The 27,160-nt window shown below is 36.3% G+C and overlaps 2 protein-coding genes across 3 annotated transcripts in view; both read right to left on the reverse strand.

Annotated features, from left to right (window-relative positions):
* The window catches only part of LOC149089872 (membrane metallo-endopeptidase-like 1), a 35,441-nt gene extending 28,108 nt beyond the window's left edge, over positions 1-7,333 (reverse strand). The window contains exons 1-8 of the mRNA XM_089253278.1: positions 7,149-7,333; positions 5,218-5,321; positions 4,635-4,694; positions 4,398-4,463; positions 3,845-3,898; positions 3,521-3,583; positions 3,284-3,337; positions 1,897-2,046 (exon numbers count right to left, since the gene is read on the reverse strand). Of these exons, the coding sequence (XP_089109404.1) occupies positions 1,897-2,046; positions 3,284-3,337; positions 3,521-3,583; positions 3,845-3,898; positions 4,398-4,463; positions 4,635-4,694; positions 5,218-5,317 (547 nt within the window). The 5' untranslated portion in view covers positions 5,318-5,321; positions 7,149-7,333. The remainder of the gene's footprint in view (positions 1-1,896; positions 2,047-3,283; positions 3,338-3,520; positions 3,584-3,844; positions 3,899-4,397; positions 4,464-4,634; positions 4,695-5,217; positions 5,322-7,148) is intronic.
* An 8,159-nt stretch (positions 7,334-15,492) lies between these two features.
* tho2 (THO complex subunit 2-like protein) overlaps positions 15,493-27,160 on the reverse strand; it is a 28,496-nt gene continuing 16,828 nt past the window's right edge. For both annotated transcript variants that reach the window (XM_089253305.1, XM_089253306.1), the window contains exon 2: positions 15,493-20,248. In XM_089253305.1, the coding sequence (XP_089109431.1) occupies positions 15,682-20,169 (4,488 nt within the window). In that variant the 5' untranslated portion in view covers positions 20,170-20,248 and the 3' untranslated portion in view covers positions 15,493-15,681. The remainder of the gene's footprint in view (positions 20,249-27,160) is intronic.

Consider the following 27,160-nt stretch of genomic DNA (forward strand, 5'->3'; position numbering starts at 1 on the left):
TGTACACTTCCCGGGGGCTCCGCACCCACTCGAAGAAAATAAATCAGTAAATTCGATAAATGAATATAAGGAGAGCGTACGGGGCTCCACCATAGAAATTTTACGCCGAATAGAGGCGGCCACTGATGCATATTTGTGTTTGAGTACAGGTGATCATTTGTGGAGATTTTACTGTATTTAGGAAAATGTAATGGAACCCTTTGTATATATCTCCCTATTACGTTTCTGACCTTACTTATTTGTACGAGGTTTTGCTTCAGTTGCTATACATTTCTATACATTATCCCTGTATACAGGGCCTAATTTCTTCATGGGCAAATGAAGCCTTTATAACTTTGAGCCCCCGAAATTCAAACAACATACATTCACTGACCAATTAATATCTTTGACTCTTGTCGCAAGAGCCTCCTAATTCCTGCTTTACCCAGGGCCCTGCTTGTATACACTTCAATTAATCGACGTTTTCACTTCGATTCGAACTCCCACGTCTTTGGAAAACACCTTTTCTATCAATCGAATCACATAATTTTTCAATTGGTGAAAACGTGTCACTGAAATACAGTGTTTTACGGTTTTCAAAAACCCATCATGAAGAAACGTTGTAAGCGGAAAAACTAAGCGGGATCGACTGTAGTTTCTCATGCATATTTTTTACTGAAAAAGTAATAAAATTTAAAATGATTGACTGGTTCAATCAGGGCTGCAACTAGATGCTTGGTTACCCGGGGCAAGCGCGCATTTTGACGCCCCCCCCTTGTAATGTTGAAGGAGAGGTTTTAGAATGAAATTTGCACCCCATCCGGTCTAGCGCCCGGGGCACGAGACCCGCCTGCTCCTCCCTAGTTGTGGCCCTGTGTTCAATGGCTTTTGACAGGTACTGAAATAATTATTGAACGGGCTACGGTATGCTGATAGCCAGGGCTGTAACTGGGATTTTTGTCGCCCCCACATTCGATAATTTTGTAACGGTGTTCACTGTCAAGTAAAGGACGTTTTACATAACGTTTAAATAACACTTTTTTTTCTGTTAAATCTTGAAATGAATACCGTAAAATTGCTTGAGACTTTAGCAACAGTAATGTTATGATAGTATTATAAGTATATTTCTTCTCAAGCATAAGATTTTGAATCAAAACGACAGATTTTCCACAAAATTTTTTTTCGGAAACGTCTGTAAAAAAAAGGTGGGGGGGGGGGGGGTAATTTTCGGAAAAAGTTCGTTTTTCAGTACTGCTTTCGCATTTATACGACGCGTCGTATAAACGAGGTTCCATTAGAGCCTGAGCCCCCCCAACATTTTCAATAAGTTTACGCCTATGATAATACCGGTTGCTATATGTTTGTGTTTGCCACACAAAATTATTTTTTGGAGAACTTAGTAACCGATATTATGGCGCATAAAATTTACTCCACTGTGTGTAGCATAAAGTAAAGAATATATGGTATAATACCATGCACTATTTAATTTGCATGCTGCAAAAGGGTTTAAAACCAACACCCAATTTTACTTGAGAGAATTATTATAAATAGTTTTGTTTTTATTCGATAGGTGGCAGCAGGGGGGGGGGAAGGGGTCCCGGTTTAACGATGCTTTTCGCGCGATAAAATATAATAAATTACAAAGTTTGAAAATTTTCCTCCAGTTTTTTTTGTCACTTCGAAAATTATTTGTCTCATTTATGCCTGTCTACGAAATTGTTCACATAATCGCAACGGTCCACTAGTAGAAAAATGTTGAAACTGGCACACACTCCATCCCAAGGGGCGATATCATCCATTTTGTTTAACACCCATCCAGACTAACAGACTACCACGATGAGATGGGGAAAGCGCGCGTGAATTTCGTTTTCGATAACAGGGGAAAAACAGGAAAGAAAATAATGAATTTTTTTTTACCTCTTATTTTAGCGGCAGTAATACTCTCAGCTAGTTGCTTTGCACTGAAAGCGGAATTCGGGCTATCGCGAGCGAAATTCCCGCAGGCGAAATCGTAGAAATCATCACACGGGCGTATGTTCTTGTTCATGTTGCTCACTATCGATGACGCTGCGATACATTAAGAACATGAGTAAAATTATAATAGGATTCACATCGGAAAAGGAACTACATCGATGGAATATAAAACTTTATGAAACCTTAACTCAAAACCTCTTCAGCAATACTAAGATCAATACAAAAAAAAAAACTGCACATAAGATATAATTGTCTTATCTCATAGTATTTGAGATAAGGATTTGAAGTAAAAAATTTTCTGTCAACATTAGGTATCAATAGAACCTAAGACAATGCTTCAATGTTATGAGCTAAAATTCTACGAGTTTCTTGAGAAAACAGTATGAAAAATGGAAGAAAGAACAACAAAAATTTTTGTCGTTACATCCAAGGTGGTTGCATTTTCAGCGACGTTACAAGAATGGTTTATCAACTTTATTCTCTTGTGGGGGGGATCAGCCCAGATTGCTAATTACTGACGTTATAGCCGAGGTGACATTACTACTGAGGTTGTATCTAATAGCCTAGGACGATAGTTACCAGAACAGCGGTGTGATTCGGCCATTGTACTTACTTTCCAACAGACAACTCACCCACGCCCCCAATATGTACAGGGTGTCCCATAAATCTGTAAAGAGTTTAAAAATTCATAAAAATAGAAGTATTTGATGAATGAGATTTAAGTACATAGTATTTGAAAACGGTTTGCGAAAAAGTTATTCTCGAGAAGGGGGGATTTTCTTTCAAGGGGAAAAATTATTTCAATTTTTTTTCGATAGAAGGTGCTGCACGAAAGGAAATCAGAGATGATTGAAACGAAAATTTCTTCAATCCTCTTCTGTGTCCGAAACATTCGTAAAGCTTTAGCTGGTGATTCGTAGCTGAGGTAAAACAACTTCACCAATAGTGTTTATCTACCAATATCAACATCATGATGAAAAGCTTATGTAAGCTCCAGCAACAGGAAAATTTAGAAATGAGCTGTTCGTGCATCCTGCATTTTATAGGACTCTGATTTGCATATTTCCAGTAATTTGCTTTTGCGCTTCGCCCTCCACGCAGATAAAAAATTAAACTTTTTTTTTTCTGTACCATCCTAGCTCCCTATGAGAATAACGTTCACTACTGCATTCAAATATACAGATTCCTTCAATTTTTATGAATTTTAAACTATTTACGAATTAATGGGACACCCTGTATATACGATAGTTTATTGTATCTATACAATTTTAATGCATACTATACTCAAATTTATGCGATGTGAAATTTTTTCGTATATTCAAAAAATCACCTGTATGAACACATTCATCACTCAAACATTTATCTTTCTTTCCTGGTTTTTTGGCTGAAAAAAAAAGATGAAATGAACTTTATTTATAATAAAATTATCTTACATAATATTATTCAACTACTGCATAGGTTTTTTTTAATTGTGTGCGACATAGACTTTTACAAATTCGTTTAAATTATACTATCATTTAGAAGTAACTGATGATAAAAAAAAATGAAACATATATAAGTAACTTACTCATTGATACACAAGAATTCGGCATGCAAAGCTTATTTACATGCGATGAGTTGTCGAATTTATCTACGTGCAAATGAGGATAAAATAGATAATTAAAATTAGAAAAAAATTCAAATGATCAAATGGAAAAACAAATACGGAAAATGTTGAAAGATTGAACAACTACAAGCGTTTTTGAAATGCGAAATTAACGAGAGACAATAATTGTACGGACCGAATGACTATTTCACTTTACATAGCAAATATTTTGCATATTAATATTCATTAATAAAAAAATATAAAAAAGAAACGATTAAGAAAAAAACTCAGACTTTTAATACTCACTTTCTACAAAGCAAATCTGAGAGATGCAAACACTTTCATACTCGTTGAAATTCACTAGCGGAGTGGGGGAAAAATTATAATTTATTATAATTTATCACCAAATTAGTCTGAATAGTCAGATTACAAAAGTCACCCTACTCGCTATGAAATATTTAATTCTATGAATTCTACTCATCATAAATGCAAATTATAGACAAAAATAAAATAAATTAATTAAATAAATAAAATAAAAAGATGAAAATAAAAGAAAATAATAATAAAAGTATAGTTATTCGATTTATTTCTTAGCAGCGTTTCAAAAATGTAATATTTCATAACGAGTTTCGTGACTTTTGGATAACTCAGCACATATATTCACATTGCAATCCCATGTTTTCAAAATTTTAATCGAGTTTAATTTAATATTTTAGTAGATATCAATTTATATTTTATATACCTATAGAATGTACATATGAATGAAATTTTTCTTTTTAGGTGTCAGTTCGCAAAGCGAAAAATCCAGATAACAAAATGCAAATAAGTCTGATTATAAAAGAGCATTGATCCTGCTTACTTGAAGGACAATCCGCTAATGATATACAGACCGCAGCAACTTCAGGGGAATCATCAAATTCCGATTCTGAAATTACGAAACATTTGCAGAATTTCACTAATTTCAAAATTTTTATATTAAACATGTTTAAACCTTCTACTACGCTAATAGATGTATTTTATATTTTATTTATTTTTTAATAATACGCAAATAACACACAAAAACAAAACTGAAAAATGAAAAGTTATAGTTGTTTACCTGCTTCATGAAAGCATGAATTTGGTATGCAATACTCATTATCTGAGTTACTATCTGTACCTGGAGAAGAGAGCAATAGAGTATAAGCGATTCAATATGAATTGTTCAATCTCATTAATTAAAAACTTATTATTTTTTCCCATTAATTACTACGGAAAGAATTTTCAGCGAACGCACAGGTCACAACAGACAAAATGCCCATGAGGTGGCTGAAAAAAATATTGCCCGTATGAATAATATCGATGTCGAATATATGTTAAAATACTGTGACCACAAAATGAAAGCAATTTTCACAAAAAAAACAAAAATCATGAGAAGAATATAATACTAAATAGAAAACATTATTCTCTATGGGAATTAGTCGGCACCACCAACTATTATTGCCGTTAATAGATGGTGGTGTTAATAGTTGACTCGGTTATAACAACCGAGGTCGTTATAACCGAGTTCAACTGCATATCTTCAAATCTTTATTATTCCCGTTCGGGCAGCTACCCATAATTATATTATATAATGAGGGGACAAAAAGATTAAAGCATTAGGTACACACGTAATCGAATAAATCAAAGGCGTCACGACTTACCTGGAAAAAACAAAATGAAACAAACAATGGAAGACATCATGATGACGCTGATGAAAACGAGCAATATTATGGTGCGCTTCTTCTTTAGTTTCAGCTTCATCGCTCTACACAAACCAGTATCAACCAAAATAGAAAATAATTAACAAACATGTTATTTGAAGGTAAATATAATGTTACTAATTAAGATCCGTCAGAACATAAAAAGCAATCCGGATCAACTGAAATATAATTTTATGACGGAATCACGCTGCAGAACTAATGAGAGAAATAATTACAGAATTAATAAGAGAAATAATTACAGAATTAATAAGAGAAATAACTGCGGAATTAATAAGAGAAATAACTGCGGAATTAATAAGAGAAATAACTGCGGAATTAATAAGAGAAATAACTGCGGAATTAATAAGAGAAATAACTGCAGAATCAATGAGAAACAATTTCATAATTATTGAAATAATGTTTTCAGAATTACTGAAACAAATATTTTCAGAATTACTGAAAGAAATGTTTCCAGAATCATTGAAAATATTCATATTCAAAAGTAAAAATAATTTCAGAATTTATGAAAAAATTTCATGTTTGAAATGAAATCACGAAAATTCACGTCTAATGGAAAAAAAATCACGAAAATTCACGTCTAATGGAAAAAAAATCACGAAAATTCACGTCTAATGGAAAAAAAATCCCGAATTAAGGAAAAATTAATATTTGATGAAGAAATAGTTTCAGAATTGATGAAATTTATATTAAATGAAAAAAATAATAATTTCAGAAATTATATGGAAATTCATATTTAATGGAAAAAAAAACTCAGAATATGTATAAATAAAATTCCTCAAGAATGTAAGACCACTGTTTGTTTCGAAGCCCTGGGCCCCTTTGGACTACCTGTGAATCTAGACAACGCAGTTTGACTCGTTGGCCCTCGAACTTGGTGGAAATTTTTTTTCTGACCCGCAATGTCTGAAAGAACGTACATTAAATCTAATATACAAATACTACAGCTTGTATACTGCAATATTCTCTACCTGAAACTTCTTTTTTAAATAAAATGTTTTTCTTTTTGTGAATATCAATTGATTTACTATAATCATATCATCAAAAGATATTAAACTTACACACGCACGCGCACACACGCACAGAAACCTTAGTAACCACTTACATAACCCTTGATTGAGAATTTATTTATTTAAAGCCATTCTCAACATTTGAAAATTACATCCCAAATTAACGAAAGATTTAAAGATAATGTGCTAATAATCTATTTCAAGAAGTCGCGGAACTTTTTACATTGTAGTTGATCGTGTGGTCAAAAAGCATGGTGATGATCATCATGGAACAACGATTGACCACTATAACTACAGTGTATACAAATTATAAAGTTTTTCAAAAAAAAAAAAAAAAAATCAGATAAAACGTTGTAAGCGGGAAAACGCTTTAAGTGGGTGTCTCGTCCTCTGAGGCTTCAAAATGACGATTTTTCAAAAAATGACATTAAAAAGTATTTCATTTAGCAAATGAAATGCAAAAAATGCCGGGTCTGTTGGTTGACTGGTTCTTTCAAAATAAAAGAAAGAAGTAATGAATGTCAGTGTAAAAATATTCAAGAAACAAACTTTGAAAACTTTGGGGGGAACCCAAGAAAAAGTCTGCAACGGGGCCACGAGAAGGCACGCTACGGCCTTGCGTGACACACCTTAATTGGAAATCTCGATGAGTATTAGTGAAAGTTGGGACCACGAAAATGAGTCATACTAAGCTGAAAAACGTTATATGTGAAAACATTAGAAATGGGATCCACTGTAATTACAGGAATTATATGTTTCAACGGCTAAACATAACGTATAGTATTAGAGGAGATTTTTGTCACGTGGTTATATCAGAGAAATAATGAGATTTAAAAAAAAAAAAAAGCGGAAATAAACACTTACCGAAAATTTATTGAAACACTCTAATGGCAGTTAACGAAAGTACTGAAAAACAATATTAAAAAAAAGGATGATGATGAATAAAAAGGGAGCATTCTATGGTCTTTGACGTTGGTTCATACATAGCATTGACGCTCTGTCGTCAACAACTTCTTCTGTCCATTGCGTCCTTGTAAATCAACTAAAATGAATTCAGCGGTTGAACAAAACAAAAATTGCTCCTCTTTTTCCCACTCTTTTTCTGCAGTTGCTACCAACTACGCCGGTTCCAAGACAAATTCATTTAATAATATTATTATTATTGTTTTCTTTATTTTTCGCTACTTCTTATGAAAGAGGAAATGATGCCGTTGCGAGTATATTTGAAATTTATCTTTTCTTCAAGCGTATCAAATAGATGACGATCACGAAACACACTGATGGATTTTTTTTTTGTCTTGGTCCAAATACATCGAAATTCCTGAAGGTTATATAATTTCCATTTCTTACTAATTTACGTACAGGGCGTCCACTGTTACAGTTGTCTAATACAAATAGCTTAGTTAATGGTCTTACGTGCAACTTCTAATTATAAAAAATGTTTCAAATGTTGTCCATCAATCTAGAAGCTGGTTACGTCATAAACAGTTAGTTTCTAAAAGGTTTACAATTTTAATTTTTATATGATACCCACCTCTTATTTAGTCATATTTAGTAGAAAATATTCATGCACTGATACGTTAAACAAACGAAAAAAATTATATATAATTTTAATATTAACAAAATTTTAACGTTGTGATTATACTTATGATAAGCGGTGGTCAAAAGAACGAATATTATAATGAGTGGTTTCATTTTCAAAAAACGTCTCTTCGCGTTCTCCTAAAGTCATTCTTCTATTTTTTCCGAGGCTTAGTTCGTCCCGCACTGGAGTATGCTGCAAGGTTTCGGAGACCATAACTATACAGAGGGACATAGACTTGGTTGAAGGGGTGCAGAGAAGAGCTACGCGTGTCCTTATTGGCACAAGGGGATCGAGTTATGCAAAACACCAAACATGGCCCCCGCTCTGTCCCTTGTGGGATATAAGCAGGCTACCTTGCGGCTGGGCCGTGCTGGAAAAAGAAGAAAAAGCCCCGCCAGCCACCAAGACCATGGGCCGAACGCCGGCCGGCATGGGATCGAGTTATGAAGAAAGATTTCATTTTTTTTTATATGTTTACATCGGAAGAACGCAGGTGTCGGGTGGATATGATAGAAGTGTTCAAAATTTTCAGCGGGATGGAACATAGATTATTAATACATCGTCAGTTTGACAAGAGGGTGCTAGTATCGATTGGTAAGGGACAATTCCAAGTTGTGGTGTCACGGGAAAGTTTTCTCCCCGTAACAGTTAATAAATGGAATAGCTTACCCCCGGGGGTAGTAAATTCTAACATAATTGACACGTTTAAAAAGAAATACGATAAACATGTTTGAGTAAATCGAAAAGCTATCCATACTTAGAAAAGACAGCCATAAATATATTTTTATGGGCATTGCATTATACTTTGGATCATGTATATACAGTGGAACTTCGGTTAACGAGCAATTCGCATAACGAACAAAAATTTTGAACAAATTTTGACTCGGTTAATGAGCGATGATTCGCATTACGAGCAAACATTTCGCGCTTTATTGAAACAGAGATGACTGCTTTTTGATTTCGCCCACACACATGTTATGGAATTGTGGGTATTATTCTCCCCAGTCTCCGGTAAGCGTGCCTTACTCGAACAATCAACAACACACGTGCGAGTGTGAATACTTTTACGATACAAAACTAAATGTAGCATTGTAGACATGCGTATGTGGGCTTGAAGTTATTTGTAAAATTCTGATTGAGGAAAACTGTGTGCTGATCGCATTACTGAGCGTGGGCATCTTTTTCCTCAGCCACCTCGTAGGACATTTTGCCTGTTGTGGCCTAGCATTTGTATTCGTGACTTTGAGGGTCTAGTTCATGAAAAGGAGCCACTGCTTGTCAGTGGAGCTTGTCAGTTGTTGCACACAAGGAGATTGTGTGCTTGGGGGGGAAGAACTTGGACAGGAGGTGCATGAGGATGGCATTCAAGAACTAATGGAACAAAATGTCTAGTTGACGGTAGATGAAGTAATGGATCTTTTTTGCACGCAACAAATAAGAGTTTATGGACGGTATCTCATCTGAGGAAGAAAGACGCCCCTCACATAAAATGAAATTAGAAAGATGTGTAGAATGTGGGAATATATCTGTAGGAGAAAAACCACCAATGAAAAAAAAGCAATGAATCTGTAATTGAATGTAATGAATCTATTTAATAACTATATAACTCTACAATTTCCCATTTCCCAGAAATCCAAAAAAATTAGGCAAAAGCAAGCGGGATTCGATAAGGTTCTTTTTAAAAGTCACGCAAAAACAGAATAAGTTTGCGAACAAAGGTGAGTCTCTAAATCGTCCTAAACGATAGTCTTCTCTCTCGTCGTTTAGAGGAAGTTAATTTGTAAACATTAGCGTATTGATGTTTATTTATGGCGTTATCTATATTATTGTGTTTACTTATTGATTGAATGCCGTTTTTATTAGTCATTTTCATGTGAATTGTGGAACGAGTTATCCGAGTTTCCATTATTCCCTATGGGGAAGTTTGATTCGAATAACGAGCACGTTGGTGGAACGAATTAAGGTCGTTAACCAAAGTTCCACTGTATAGGTTTTAGTTTTGATAATTCCATTTTGAATTGGGTTGATGTATTTTAGAGACATGTGATATCCATATTTGTTATGGGCACCTTTTTCTCCGCCACCTCGTTGGGCATTTTGCCTGTTGTGGCCTTGTATTTGCATTTATTTGCATGCGTCGAATTTTAGGAATTTTACGCATATTTCTCATTTGAAAACGTATCCTCTCAGTGCAGCCGATAAATTAGTCACCTCATTTTAATTTTGGAGATGCATCCTTGTGAAAATTGGTTTTAAAAATACTGTTCATCCTTTAGACAGATCGATTAAGCCAGTGAAGATCCTGCACCCCAATCTAAACTGTAAATGATGCGATATTAGGAACAGAAGTGGATTTTAGTCGGTTGAGGAGCCCCGGGCGCAGGAGAAAATATGGGGGCCCCTTAACAACTTTGATTTTTTTAAAACAAAAAATAATGAGTGGAACCACTTCCGCCATTTATTGGCAAAGAAAAAACTTGAAATGGCAAATTTTCTTACGAGCCAGCGTTAATGGGTTAAATTAGAAAAAGTGTGAAATTTGAGGTTTTCGGGGTCACGGGCTCGCGGCCGGTTCGCACGCCGTTAAATTCACCTCTGATTAGGAATCAAAAGTTTTCATATCTCATTTCAGTTAGCACAAGCAAATTAGCTTAGATTAGAAGATATTTGTTGGATTTAACAACCTAGTAATTTCATTTCTACCGCACGAGATTCTCGAGCAGTTTTTTTTTGTCAGGAATCAACATTGAAAACAAAAGTTGATTAACCTCTTTACGATCACAGGTGTCATATTACACCTCCTGTTCAGTGGAATAAATTCAACAAGTTCTTTGTTTTCTTTCCTCTCTCTTCACCATCGCGAAGATTTATCGTAACCCTATCAGTAGTGAAGTTGTTCTTTCTTTTCCCCCTTATTCTATACTCCTGTTATCCTGCTAATGATTTTTTTTCGTCACATATAATGTATCTTTCTATTATAAATGTAAGAGCGAAAGAGAACAAATAGGGTGAGGAGATAACTCTCTTAAACTAAAAAACTCTCTTATCTACCTCATCTATTATACTTTTTCCTTTTTTATAAATATTTTTCTTCCTGCTTTTGCTAACGTACGGTTAGCACAAGTTTACCAGATTTATCACCGATTTGTCAAATATAGATAATATAACCCAGCCAAAACGTGAAGTGGTTATAAGTGATTGTATTATTACTTTTCCAAATGAATTTTTATATGGTGCACCGAAGAGACTTGCACTGAGCCTCGGGCGATCTTGTGTGGCGGAAGGTTGCGGTGGCAAATGCAATACCAAGCTCACATACATTTTAGTTTCGTCTCTTTCCCCGCCAAATGGCTGCCAAGGTCATTACAGTACTGGTGCATAAGAACGTTTTGTTTTCGATGAATAGTGATACGAGAATACCGACTGCGAGTTGAGCGCATTGGGTTTATGAAGCAAGTAGCGTATTTAGAGCCGTGATGTGTGTGTGTGCAAATGAGTTAAAGTGAAATCCTAGGAATTTTTTTCTTTGGAAAGACGAGACGCCTTCGGCAATTATCACAAAGTTGCCACTGATGGCCCAACAGTAGGTTAAAAATTACCGTTCATCACTACACTCAAATCAAATCACGCCAACAAAAAATTTGCCACCGAGCCTAAAAATAGTCAAGACTGATCACATTTCGAGGAAAAATACGGGAAATGATGCACTACTACAAATTGAAGTGCATTTGGAGGGGGCTTTATGGCTTTAACTACCTGCTGACTGTTCAAATTTTGCAGCCCTTCGAATTTCTCACTCTGGGCTATATATATAGTCCGCTTAACTACCCCTCTCTCTCAAATACGTGACTGAGTGAATTAAAATGAAGAAAAGTGCAATATATCAATATTCATATTGATAACCATAATAATCAGGGCCGCAACTACATACTTTGTCAGCCGGGCAAGCCAGCACCTCCTAGAGATAGGTCTCCCTAGAACTCCTTAATACACCGCCTTCATTAGGTCTCCCCAGTCTGCTAGTGACGTCAGTAAGTAGTCCATTTTCCCTCAGAATATTCAGGGGAAAAAAATTCCCTGCTCGCGCCAGTATCACTGTTGTGAGGAAAAGAAATGATCGGGCTCAGAATTGGCGATTTCGATACCCCCCCCCACATCCAATCACCATGCGGTATTTGTGAGCCAATCAGGAAGATTCTACGCCAAAATAAGAAGAAACGAAATAGGATGCTGTGTTCCAAAATGTGGCAAACTTGCTAGGTAGTCTGAATGACGCATCTCTAGGAGGTGCTGGGCAAGCACGCATTTGGCTCCCCGCGTGATGTAAGAAGAGCAGTTAAAGGGTGAATTCGGTACCCTCTCCTGCCCAGCGCACCAGACCTGCCTGCTATTCCCCTCTTTAGTTGCGTCCCTAACCATAATTATCATAGAAAATGTATGAGTTAAGAAAATAATTTTATTCCCCGATTTAAATAAAATTTCAGACCCTATACGCACAAACATGGAGGGTGCTTAATCTAATTTAGATTTTTTAAACCTTAAGGAGTTCAGCCTTGACTTCAAGTATTGTGTGTGCTATCGTTGAAGTCAAGGTTGAACTCCGAGGTTAACCCCTTTACGTACGGCTCAAATTTGGATTATCTGCATTTGGACGGCTTTTATATAAAAAGAACCAAGCGCCATTTTCAACATTTTTGAGAAACTCGTAAACCGACATCTGAACTATTGAGGTGGAATTTTTTTTATCTAAATAGAACCAAGTGACATATAGGGCTTTTTTTTTTTCAAACCGAGCACAACTCAGGTCTATCGCCATAGGCAATTTACTACCTAGTGAGTTGAGCCGGAAGTCTAAGTGTATGTTTTATAGTGCTGCCATCTATATCTCAGAAGTGAAGCGAGGGATGTGTAGTGACTGAATATTTGTACTGTTTGTAGGACTGTTGCTCTCTGTGGCGAGACTTTTTAACGGGGAGATCGGCTCGCATTTGCGCCTCGAAGTTGGGAACCACAGAAAACCAACTTCAGCCGACCACCACTGTGGTGACGGTGGGGGCTCGAATCCGGGTCCCCGCGATGCGAGTCCGTCATTATGACCACTCGACCACCACAGCGGCTGACATATAGGTTTTTTTTTTTTTTATAACCGAGCACAACTCAGGTCTATCGCCATAGGCAATTTTCTACCTAGTGAGGCGATAAAGGTAAAAAAAATTTGGTTTCCTTGTTCGCATGTTAGAAATAGAAGGGGAGGGGGAAGATTTGTACAGTAGATTTCACTCTCACCTTCCCACTATTTGTTCTCTTAAGCTTCGCGATGATGAGAAAAAAGGTAAAAAAAACGAGGGAGAGCTGGAATGAATTTTTTTCATTTCCATTTCGACGAGATATCTTGTCCCTGATCATTAAGGGATTTAATAAAGTGCAAAAAAATTCTACAGGAAAAATAAACAACCCTTAACATTTGCTAATACAGAGTCTGAAAGATATAATTTGATCATTTTTGTCGCACCACGGTCATTTTCTGCACACGAGGGCTAATTAGACCGGGACCTACAATTTATTGCGGATTCCGAACGGCAGGCTTGTTTTTATACTCATCGAGAGGTTGGCGCGCTAACCCCTCGATGGGGGACTCCCTGCGGTAGCAATTTTTTGCTGCGGTCAAGTCGCCGTTTTTTGTTGTACCCGTGTCAGGAAAGTTTTCTGACAAGGATGAACCGGGTATCGAACTCGCGACACCTGTAAACATCCTTTGGTACTTTAGGCGAGTATCTTATCGACCGGGCTACCTGAAAGATATAATAAAAAAAACCACGAAAGATCATGGTGAAAACAAATCTAGGTTGAAGAAATTAATGTTAGATATTTTGATTTTGTTCTCTTGAAGCTCACGGTATTAATTTGTCTGTGTTTTCGAGCTGAAAAATTCTTCAACTAAATCTGCACCGTTTTCTTCAATGCAATCTATGGGTCATTATGAATATTCAAAAAAATTTTCATTTTCATACTTGATAAAATAAAAATCTGAAATCAATGTGCTATTGCAGGTATACAGGGGTGGGAAGTGACTAAGTCCATTTCGGAGCAGCCTTGGAGCAGCAAAATTCAGGATTCGGAGCTGTTTTGGAGCAGCAAATTCGGTATTTGGAGCAGCAAAATATGGGATTCGGAGCAGATATTTATAAATTGGAGCAGTGAAATTAACAAGAATATTTTCGTCAACCCTCAACCCTTTTCAAAATAAAACTGCACAGTCTTTTGTTATCAAACATATTTTCATCAGCTTGATTTTTGTTTTTGGTGTTTTAGGCTTTTGACACCTTGTTTGAAAGAGCGACTGTCATAAAATTTTTTGCACCGATCTATTTAAGATGATTTTTGCTTACTGAGGGCACTATTTGCTGCCTTGAACAGCAGCACTTCAAATGAGCTAAAAAAAATTTATATGTTTTTAATTTTTTTATACTTGGAAAGAAATTGTTATAAAATGGGAGAGAATTTCGGAAGAATCAACTCGATGTTTGGCGATTCAGCACTCATTATCTGGCGAGATTGGCGATCTGACACTCGTTATTTGGCGAGATTGGCGATTTAACGCTCGTTGATTGGCGATATTGACGATTTAACGCTCGTTAATTGGCGATATTGACGATTTAACGCTCGTTATTCGGCAACATTGGCGATTTAACGCTCGTTATTCGGCAAAGTTTCTAAACTAACATTCGTAATTCGGCGGACATGAGCTTTTTAATTCCGGAATGAAATTTTTTTTCACGAAACATCGGGATTTAACACAATGACAATCGACTACGGTAATTTCTGCTGCTTCCAGTGACGACTTTTTTTTTAAACGGAAACACTCAAATTTGCACTTTAAAGCTGAAAGGCATTGCAAACCATCTTCAGTTCCACGATCACGGACAATATCGGGGTTTTGCGATGGAAAGCCCGATCAGGGGCCGATAGTTTAGAGATTTTGCCGTAAAGAAACGTTTCGTGGCTAGCAGGAACAAAAAATTTTTTGGCGTCCTTTCCGATATTCCGGGCATACTGAAGCGAAATTCGCTATTTGGCGCAGAAAAATGCGAAAATACGCTATTGGAGCAGAATGGCGCAAGATATTAGTTTTGGCGCAGTGCGGCGCAATTGGCGCAGAGTTCCCACCCCTGAGGTATATCCAATTCAAAAGTAGACCTGGTTTATTATTTTATATTTCATTTCTTCAGCTTATCTCTAAGCAATAACATTTTGAAAATTGATAATTCAATCGTTTTTTACATTAATTACGACATAAATAACTGTAACAAATTTCTCCATTTCCATAGTGACATCAGCTCTCTTAGTAAAGATTTAAATGGGGGAAACATACCTCCCATGCCTGTCCCTCAAAGTGATGATTATGACGTCTATATAAAAAAATCCTCATCACCTCCAAGAATTACATGAATATGCATCATGGTTAGTGAGAAATGACATATTTTATTCATTGTACTATGTCCTTGAATTTAAATGAAAAATTTGTGAATTTTAATGTTCAAGAAAATGCGTCGTAAGTTAAAACTGACCTGTTATTGCAAGGAAATGACACAGGGAAAAAAACCCAGTAAATTACAAAAAGAATGAATGAAACATTTAATGATGTAGCAGTGATTGACAAACAAACATTATTTTCCACAACTGAATGGCAAAAAAAAAAAAAAAGTTAATACATTTTTGCAAAAATTCTATTCAATTTTTTTTTTAAACTCGGGGAAAAAAAAGTCTAGTCTTTTGAACTCCATCATGAAAAATGTAAAGATAAGCAGTTCCTCATGATCTTTTCTTGACAGCTGTAACGGAACTTGAACGATGATGCTTCTTGTCTTCCCTCTCAGTTCTCCTTGAGTCCTGACCGCAACCACTGCTACCTGAGTATAACACTGGAGATTTGTCTTCCCTCCTCGATTTTTCGGATTCATCTTCTGTCTTGGCCCTTCGCCTCCTAGGTTCCGAAGACGAGCTCTCTTCATTATAGTCCCGCTTTCTGTTTGGCTTTTTAGCATCTTTGGTTTTAGCTTTCTCTTGGCTCCCATTCTCCTTGTAGTTCTTTTCTGACGACATCTTGTCTCTGGCAGATCCATTCTTCTCATCATCTTTAGATTTTTCTACTGACCTACCCTCACGCTCATTTTTACTACTGGGACCTTCTGTTCGTCGTCTCTTGTGCTCACGCTCACCATCCACGACATCATTTGGACGCCTGTAGTTATGTGACTCTTTGTCGACGGCATCCTTTTCAGAACTACGAGACAATTTCTCGTAATGCTCTTCTCTGCGATCCCTCTTCTCTTCTTTAACTGCAGATTTTTCGCTAGAATTTACAGTTCTTTCTTCTCTTCTCATTGGACTGGAGCTGTCACCACTGCTGCGCTCTTCTTTCACTCTTTGAGACTTAACCCGACTGCTCTCGACCCCATTCAATTCACATTCTTTGTGACTGGAACGACTCTTTGAGGATGACTGAGAACTGGACAATATGGGTATTTTTTCCACACTACTACTGCTAGTTCCACTGATGGATTTTAGTGAAGTAGACCCTCTGTTTTCAGTTCTTGTTTCTGGTTGCTCTGTACTTTTAGATTTTGTCGGCTTAGTACTTTCACTGCGATGAGCTGATCCACTGTCAGAATCCCGTTTTTCTACTTTTACAGTGACCTCTTGCTTCACAGCCTGTTGCATTGCTGATTGAGAAGCATGGTGTCTATTGGCTTCTTTCATGTGAAATTCATTCTCTGGAATGAGGCTTGACTTTTTGTTTTTCAGTATACCGGAATACCCAGTGGCTAAAGCAAATATATCCGGGCGCTGATCCTTCTCATCACTTCTGACTTTATCTATACGTCGCTCAAGAGCTTGGCTTAAGTTAGTAACTACAGGAAAATATGCAGATATTTTAGTCAGTACAAGTAATGCATTTCGAATTTGAATGAAATCACCAGATTCCAAACATTTCAGAAGAGCTTTTGTTATTTTGAAATGCCATTTGTGACAAACGTGCCGGTAGTTTTCATAATCCACATGATCACTGGCTGATGGATCAGCATTTTGATTGGGGGCAGTAGCCTTGAATTTTGTCATAAAACCAGGGAAATTGGCACATTCTTTTTCAAATATATTTTTGTCACTGTGCCAACGCATCACAGTTTCCAGCATGCTACAGAGGAACAACCCGTATCGATTGGCTTCATTTTCACTGCAAGAAGCAACAGTGTAAGTAACATCAAGGAAAATGCGATCGTAACATAAAAGTGTAGAAAAATTTGGAGTTTTCAAATGATGCATGAGGCGAACAAATTTCGAGCAGTAAAGAGCATCCATTGGAGTGAAAATGCATCTTGGAAAAATGCAAAGTTGCAAGAATTGAGTGATTGTTTCATTTTTTGCAGCTTTCGAGTTGAACCAGGAGTCTTTCTCGCTCTTCAGCCTGGCCAGGACTAAAGCGCAGTGCTCATGCTGCATTTTCTCCTCGTCTGTGAGCTTATTGATGAGGGCATCACATCGCTCCTTTTCCTTCTTTTTCTTATTCATGTCCTTGTTTTCTTCTCCCTGAGAGATAGCTTTCAGTTTAATAATTTCACGCTCATAGCTATTTGTTGGCACCAATAAGTCAAACATAGATAAAGACCAGAATGTCACGTAGAACTGTGGACTCAGATCGTCCCAGTTTCTTTTGGGAGATTGTACAGCAATGATGGCTTGCACGACTGGATATATGACAGATTTCACAGCTTCCAAATATTTCTCCACCTGCTGACTACTGCTGGCATTTTTTGAGCTTTTGTCTTGTTTCCTCATCTCATCAAATGCCTGGTTGATGCGATGGTTGAAAGTTGGCCTCACAAGGAAAAATGCTGCATCTGCTTCAATATGATACTCTTTGAACAGGGTGGAGACTGGGGGCACTCTTTGAATGTAGTCATCAATGTTCAAATTTCCAGCTAAAAAGCTCCCAAATTGCACAAGCGTGTCTTGGCAGTGATCGTACAACTTCCCGACAAGTTTCAAGTGACTCTGTTCCTGCTCTCGATACAGTATACATTGCTTCTGCTGGGAAATCAATAGGTAAAGTGGTATGGCTAGGTCTTGCTCGAGAAGAGCTTCTTTGAGTCGCTGAGAAGACTTTTTAACGTTTCGCAACTGGTTGAAGTAACCACCTTCAGTTCTCAGCAGCTCACCACCACTCATCGCATCTATTTGTTCAGCTGTCATTTCTTCAAATGCTTCTATGCCAGCCATTTTCTGAACAACTTCCTTGAGTATCAGTAGGTCTAAGCTCTTTTGTGCTTTGAGTTGATTGGCTACATACTGCAGCAACCCTGAAATATCGATAGGGTACTTCTTGAAGACTGCTCCACTCAAGCTCGCTAAGCTTTGCAACCAAATCGAAATACTAGTTCCATCGTGTTTCATTCTTTCCTTCACAGGATTAGCCAAAGCCTCGATGACGCAATAGGCAAGAACATCATATGACAGAGTAGTCAAATATTTCAGAGAATCAACAACTGGGGTGATGAAGTTATCATAAGCTTGAATTTGAGACAAGATATAATCGAATGAATATCCAGGGTTACTGTGGCTCAATTTCCCTATATGTCTACCAGAGGGCTTGACATTCTCTTTGCTGAGTCTTTTCATGATATGTTTCAACTTTTTTAAGGTATCTGCTTTGGTTTTGATGAGAGGAGGATGGACAGAACTTGCAGTTTTCCACCTGCTATACAGATGGTACCTAGTTTGATACGGGAGTAATTTGAGCAGACTCCACAGCTCTTCAGCCATGCAGCAGTTGCATTCTAACAACGATAACGAAGGTAGAAGAGATTCGTCAAGGACATTCAGAATCGCTCTGTAATTACCGCTACAGCTAGTAATCTCACTCGGTCTCTCATACAGCCAGTGCCTGCTAAGCCTGATGATCTTTGACATCAATATAGGATCGATATGCATATAAGGTCCGAGAGTATACACCATGGGGAAAACCTTAGTAAAAAGTTCATCAAAAGTATTTATCTCCGTTGTAGTTATCCAGGGTTCGAGCTGCCACTTTGTGGTCCTCTTTGACTGAATCGAAAAGCTATGCAATCTGTAAAGTTTATCTGTGAGAACGTGTATTAATTTGCACAATTTTGAAGCAACGTGCTGGTGGGAAACAGCATAGAATTCTGGAAAGCATGCCATTAACTGCTCTGCATGTTGCCAGTCGCATACATCTATGAGAGCAGAGCATAGGCCCAACTTCTGATTACTGTCTTCTGGTTGATTGGTTTCTTCTTGCTGCTGAGGTTTATTTCCATCTGCTCGATCCCCGACCAGTGAATTCACTTGTTTTACATATGCGTGTGCATTCGCCAAGTCTTTCTTATGCTTCTCCATAATTCTACTATCATCTGGCATCAGTATACCATACAGTTGGTTGATAGACAACAGACCATCCTTCAAAAGCAGAGCTGTGATTTTGTAAAGAGATTGTGGTGTTTCCTCTGTACTATCTTGCTGGTAGAAACTAAATTTAAAGCCAAGGACTTGACTCAACGTAGCTGAAGAGCATGAAAATGATCGGAGCAAATGAATGTAGAACTCGAAAAATTCAGGACGGCTTTCAAATGATTCTAGGATAATGTCTATAACTCTGTTTGGATCTAGGTTGAAATAACCTATCAGAGATTTAACTACTTCAATGACATACGCAGGTCTCTTTGTGTTGCCGCTATCTGGGTTTAATTCTGTTACAAGTTTCGCATAACCTTCACTCTCCTCACGGAAAAGGTTGAACTTCTGCTGCTTGTAAAACAGTCTGGTTTTAGTTTTTATGAACTTTGTTTGGGTGTTTTTTAGCAACTTGATGATGCCAGCATCACCCAATGTTTCAAATTCTAGACGTTCCTTGATAGTGCATTCTGGAACAACTTTCCCGCAACTGCTCCTCAGAAGATTGAGGTACCGATCTCTAATACTATGGTTTTCCAATACTTGAGTTTCAATGTCCAGAACAGCAAAGGCATCGACTAGAACTGAAGGAAGATCACTACGCAGGGTGACTATATCTGTCAATGCGGACACAGCAACGTCCACAGTTATCTTACCCCGAGTGGCAAGACCACAGATTTCTAGCAGGACATGATTGATGGTATATTTTTGATGACCAACCACAGAATTTTTTTCGGAATCATCAAGATAATGGCTGCAGATTTCTAACAGCTCTGTCTTATCATTCAGTTCATATTTTTTCATGACATCCAAACTGATGAGACTGGCCATGATCGGTCTTTCAAAAGATTTGTTATACCACTAGAAGAATGCAGAGGTGATCTCACACCATGTTCAACTCAGTTGCTACCTGTCAGGGTGGAAAAAAAAGACAACTGTAGATAATTTGTCAAGGAAAAAGTTTTCATACATTTATAAGTTAGATGAAGATTTTTTTGTAGTAATAAACTAAAATATATTCCTCCCCACCAAATCGATTGAGATTAGGGCTTATACAAAATGAAATGCCCAATCTCACTGATCACTCAACATTGTAAAAAATTGGATTTTCAAATGTATACAGACCATAAAACCAATCACAACTCACATTATTAGTCACTGCAGATTTTTTTAAACCCGGATTGTTGGAGTACAAATGAATGGAAATTATTTTAGGTACTTGTTAGTACTCAAATTTTTTATAAAAGATGAATTCTGTTGGGGGGTGGGGGAGATGAGATAATTGCTAAAATGATTTTATGGGTGTATAGCAGTGTCTCTCAAAGTGTGCATTGCAGCTCCTAGAGGCATCACCAACCTTTGTCAGAGGCATTGTGGTAAGCTGGACGTATTAATTTGTGTGCTTATTTACACTTTGAAGTGGTTCAATTAATGAACATGGTACGACGATTGAAATCAGCTAGATTTAAATCGTGATTTTAATCACAATTCAAATTTTTTGTTTTTCCTTCAGCCTACATAACTTCAATGATATTGAAGTAAAATCAACCTGGTATGGTTATTGAAATGTAAAATTCTTTATTAAAATATGTATAGAAGATCTCTGGGGTAAATATAGACTTGAACTTAATTCCTCGATATAGTGATACTATTCTATTTATAGATTTTGCTCATGGAAAAATTGCAGAAAAATATAGGGAATTGAACTATGCACTTAGCTAAACTGTACTAAGTGTTTTTAATGCATTACAATATGGCACAAGGGGAGTTCCAGGATTAAAAAAAAAAAATTACTTTTTGTACAAATCCTTGAATTCTATGCCCTAATTGCTAGATGTTGTACCAACATAAATGTTGTGTTTTAGACTTTTTTTATTTTCCATATTAAATATCGAGTTCGCAAATTTTTTTAAATCAAAATTCATTAAATCTGTGAAAGAATAAAAATGTGTAAATTATTAAGCAACATCATGCAAGTTGGAAACACATCATAATAAATGCATCCATCAATAGCGCAAGAAACAATCTTGTATCAATAGAATTTGTTTTTTATTTAGTTGATGCTGAATGGTTGCACATCGAGAAACCTGTACCATATGTGTGACACTGAGTTATCAACAGGCATTCATTTCAATAGGATCTCGTGAATAAAAAAAAAAAGCACTTTTCTCTCTACAAGTTAATCTATGAAGTTAATTTGGGCTCAACGACCTTTCACGTTATGTAAACACATATTTTGGTGTTCATATCTTTTGCTAGTGGCTAGTTTGTTTATTGTTCGTATGTAATTTATTCATTAATGCTGAATTAAATTTGACAGATTACGTGAAAAAAAACAGTTATAGGTGATATGAAAATATGCATTCTTAATGATTAACAAGATTTTTAATTAACAAGCAGTCAGTTGATTTAAATAAAAAAAAATCTAATTTTTAAACTTATAAATGAACAGGGTATAAAAAAAATCCATGATTTCTTTTATACCCTGTTCATTTATAAGTTTTTATATCTACAAAACTATTCTGGGCAGTCACAGGCGAGTCCTGAATTGAGATCCACTGTTGTATATTTGTACCATAATATCCTCCACCAGGGCTTGAAAAATTCAGAGGTTTGTAGAGAATTTTTTATATAGGGTTACATTTTTGTGAAAACGATCCATAATTTTGTGGGAAACAAAACAATCTAGTTAATTTAATACAAAAGAAATGAAAATTAATCGTTTTGTTAATTTGTATTTTGTAAAGTCAGTTTTTTAGATTTAGAATTTTATGAAAGGCCCGGAAAACAGATACAAATTTATGCTGGACAGACACCTGGAGTGGGGGGAAAAAAAATTCAAGTGTCAGTCACATTTCTTAGGAGCCAAGCATAATTTTTTAAAGAAAAATGGTTCAAAAAAAATTTTCACTTTTTCTGGGATTTGATAAAAGTGTAGTGCAGGGATTGCGTAACAAATAGGGGAAAAACAATTTAGGTACCAGCTAGTTAATAGGTGCCAAGAATTGTTCTTCCAAACAAAATCCAATTCACTGACTTGTCTGGGATTACAAGATCCCTTTCCATGCTAGCAAACACGGCAACATAATAAAATCAATCGGCTACCTGAATATTATGGCGAGGTGAACTTTAGGGAAAAAAGTGTAGTTCTCTCCACCAGGAATCGGACCTCTTGCATACTGGGAAGTGCACTGATGTATGATACTATTGATTTCATGTATCTTGACCGAGCAAAAAAATCATCATCCATCTACACTGACATGATTTCTAATAATTTCATGGTCCTCAGACTTCAATTGAGTTATCATACATAAAAAAAAATTAAGCACCATTATAAATTTTTTAGTCACCATGGCAACCCAGAAGTTGTCAAGCCTAGGTGAAACAAAGTCTATAAATGTAAGGAAAAAATATAGATATTTTCTGATCGATTCTATTTACAACATTATAAAAGGCGTAGAGTGTACAGTTTACTGCCAAAGATCACATTAGTAATGATCTCCATGATGAAGCAGATGTAGATCCTTTAGGTTCTGGTGCTCTACATAACCAGGGTCGAAGGACTTTATGACCTTTCCATCTAAAAAACATGCTGACATAAATTCTGAAATTTTTTTATTGTCCTCAGGCTAAAATTTAGCAATCAATCATGGAAAATTATACGTGCCAGATAGTAATTTTTTTAGTTACCATAGCATTTTGGCCCAAGGTGTCCTTCACACCAGCAGTTCTCAATCTTTTTTTTTTTGACTCGGGGAGCCCCTTTCAGGTATATAATTTTTACAGCAGAGTCTACTGTAGGCCTACTTTTTATTTATTCATCAAAGTAAATGATTTATTTTTATTATTCTTAAAATATTTATAATTCTTGTTTTTCATTATTTTTCTTGAGCGGCCGCATAGCCTTCAGGGAGTTCACACGGAGCCCAAAGGGCTTAGTGGAACATTGGTTGAGAACCCCGCTGCTCAATACACATTTCATCTTATTATTAAGCTCTTCCCCACCCCTTCTCAACACTATAAGTCAATTTAAATTTAACTGATTTAAATAAATTATTAATCTAATCCTTTCATATACAGGCTTTTGGTAACAAATTTGGATGATCTGTATTTGAAGTGTATTGGTGATAAATCTGAAAAAAAAGCTTTCTTTGTTTGCACGTTAGAAATCGTGGGGAGGATGATGCAGTATAGATTTTACTTTCACCCTCCAAAATTTTCGCTCTTTCCTCTCTTATAAATACTTAATAGAGAGATACATTACAAAAGTTTCGACAGCTGGCTAATGCAAAGATAATTTAATTATCTTCCTATCAACCAGCTGTTGAAACCTTCGTAGTAATAGCAGAGAGCGAAATCTTCGGAGATACATTATAAGTGAGGGGAATATGGAATCATTTAAACAGGAGTATAGAAACAATTACAACGACGCTTCGTGATGAAAAAAAGGGGGAAGAAAACAGGGAAAGCTTGAATGCATTTGCACAGGACCGAGGAAATATCTCGTCTCTGATCATTAAGGATCAACTGATTTTTGAAATGGGTGGTGATAATTTTTGTTAAAATAAAAGGCTGATATTTTTGTGATATAAAATGCATGCCACTTAATGTGATCTTATCAGGAACTTGGGGTTTATGATAACAATAACTGATAACTATATCTGAAAGAAATCCAGAAGTAAATGTTATGGTCATACGTTCTATTTCAGGGTGGGGTGGGGGGAACAGGATTGCTTATTTTTATACAGAACTAGTCACAAAATGCCAGTGCAATGCAGCAGCATGATCAGACTTATTTATTATTATAATACCATACTGCTATATAGGTTTTTTTTTCCTTTCAAGCCGAGATACTTTTTTTTTTTGATTCAGACATTATGAGAAGTCAAGATAGATTTGTTCAATGTGGGGGGATTACGATACTTTTTTAATGTACAGTACATTCTTTAAATCTTTTGAGAAAGTCTTTCAGCTGAGGAACAATGAATCTCGACAACTGTTTCGACAACAAGAGACTGAACTAAGGGAGTTTTTTAACCTCAAACTTGACGTCACTATAGAACGGACATTGCGAAAGCAGCTCCACACATACTTGGATCATGGCCGCTACTGCAGCTTGATGAGGACATTGTGAAGAACTGAGTACGAAACAATTGTCAACAAGAAAAATAGATACACCTCGTGATTACCTGCATAGTTTGCAGGTTTGGGGGGGGGGGGGAATAAGTCTGGTTTAACCTTAGCTTCAAAATGCATTAAAAAAAAAACTCTTTGGATGTAAAATAAAATTGATAACATAAACCAAAATCCTGATAACTATAAACAGAATTTTTTCCATATATTACGATATAGGTCCATTCCTGTACACTGCGAAAATTATATCATCCTCCATGATTCTAATAAGCACTGTCTATTGTATTTCTATGCCAACACCTAAATATTTTATCCCTCTCTAGTGATTAGAAAATATATTTCACATTGGCTACATATTTCCCAAAACAAAATACACTAAAAATCTCAAATGTGTATGCATAATGTACAACAATTGGTCATACTGGGCTGTATTTTCATTATATCAGTACCTCAGAGCAAGGCTTTACAAATGCCAGGTCGCCATGGCAACTATAAAATTGGTATTGGCACCTATAAAATTTCCTATATGATTGCTAGATCAATCTTCCAACATAAAACAGTTTCATGAAGTCTATGAAAAGTTGAAAAGAAAAACAAACATTATATAAGGCTGTTTTTCTAGGAAAAAGCCAAGTTTAGCTCCTAAATTTTTTATTGATTCGTCAAACCCTTCCTCAGAGCCATTTCACTAAACAGACTGCTGGACAAATATTTCACATTTTTCTTTCTTTCAAATCAAGCACAACTCGGGTCTATCGCCATGGGCAATTTACTACCTAGTGAGTTGTGGTGTAAGTGTGTGTACGTAGTAACAGTCTGAGTGTACATCTAATGTCTTATTTTTCAGTGCTACCATCTATATTTTAAAAGTGAAGTGTAATGATTGAATATTTGTACTGTTTGTAGGCCTGTTGCTCTCTGTGGCGAGACTTTTTACCGGGGAGATCGGCTCGCATTCACACCTCAAAGTTGGGAGAGAACCACAGAAAACCAACTTCAGCCGACCACCACTGTGGCGTTCGAACCCGAAACCTTGCGATGTGAGTCCGCCACCATGACCACTCAACCATCACAAAGGCTATTTCATAATAACAGCTAAAAAAAATTCAAAATACAATAGAACCTTCATTTATTGCCACCGTTCATTTTGGAGAATTCTGGTGCTATAACCAGTTTGGCATTACATCGAATCACAGTTCAACTCGTAAAGCCTAGAAATGGGAAATTTGTTCATTAGAAATTTCTGGCGACATTGGGGAAGGGGGCACTATAACAAAGTTTGTCTGTACGTACTTCATACAAAAGTTCTCACCGAGCATAACTCTTTACCGTGTGTAATCAATTTGTAATTTGGACGCAGAGTACTGTGTCAGAAAAAAGGATGAGGAAATTACTATGGGTATTGCTTGAAGTTACGGCTACTGATGTCATTGCACAGTTCACACTGACAGATAAATAATTGATTGACAGATAAATAATTGATTTATCTGCCTAGTATACTGGAAGATACTAGGTGTGCTGTTTTTAACTAAACAAATGATTTGCAATGGTATGTATTACTTCTATTTAACTGTACATGCTACTCATAAACATTCCTCTGGAGGATTTCTAACGAATTGGTACATGGCGGAGAATGTGTGTTCCGAGTGTAAGTATGGCCCAAACATAATTATGTTATCAGTGTGTTATACTTGCTTCTTGTTATACTGCTCTTGCCAATTGAATGTCTAAATGCTTAAATGTCCAAATTTCCACATTATATACATTTTGTGTAGGTATGTTCTACTATGATACTTGCTCCTCTCGATACCTATGTCTATAACCAGTTGCATATTTGCTGCTGCTTCACTATACCCTGTATGAAAGATTTCAGAGCAGAGATAAGTTTATGAGATTCTTCAACTCGAAGACCACGTGCATAACAGCAGCTGCAACTTTTGAAAAGGATAAGTGGAAGAAGGGGGACAAAAATGATTTTGACACCCCTCAACAGTGGGCTAAAAATAGATAACTTTGACACTTTTTATTCTCCCTGAAGATTGTCGCACCATGTACATAAGAACCGATTCTTCTTTCTCAAAAATTTTAAATGGGAATAAAAATTCAGAATTTTATTCCCCAACCCTTCAACATAAAATATGCTCATTAAAAAAAAACATAAAAAGAAAGTGTAAATGGTCATCAAGTAAAAGGAAAGACTGACATCAAAATGACATAAGGAAGCGGTTTCCAAACTTTTTCACATTGCCACCCTCTTTTCGACAAGAAATCTGTCTTCCTAATTCCGAATGAAAATAAAACAAGGACATCACTGCTATGTGCAAATGTTATCAAAGTTTTTATTCACTAGTTTCTTGCTGTTTCTGCATCTTGACACCTTATTTGAGAGTTAGAAAACACCTTCTGGAATTTCAGTTTTATTCCATTTCAGCAGCAAAGTGTGAGAAAACATTCCTAAGTTTAATAGTGCCTTTCAAAAGTGTACAGAATGTGTATTTTTAAAATAAAATGCAAACAAAAGTAACATCCAAAAAAGTTTTAACACACAATTTTAGAACTAATTATCATGTCTGCAATAATTCATGAATAACAAAATTCCAATTTGAGTTATAACAAAAAATTTGCAAAAAAAAAAAACACTGTTTCAAGTGTAAAATATATAAAATCAAAAAATATATAAAATAGTGAT

This window comes from Pholcus phalangioides, unplaced genomic scaffold (genome assembly GCF_987345545.1).
Source record: "Pholcus phalangioides strain wild (caught in Gottingen) unplaced genomic scaffold, Ppha-v1.0 ptg000001l_1, whole genome shotgun sequence".
Classification (NCBI taxonomy): domain Eukaryota; kingdom Metazoa; phylum Arthropoda; class Arachnida; order Araneae; family Pholcidae; genus Pholcus; species Pholcus phalangioides.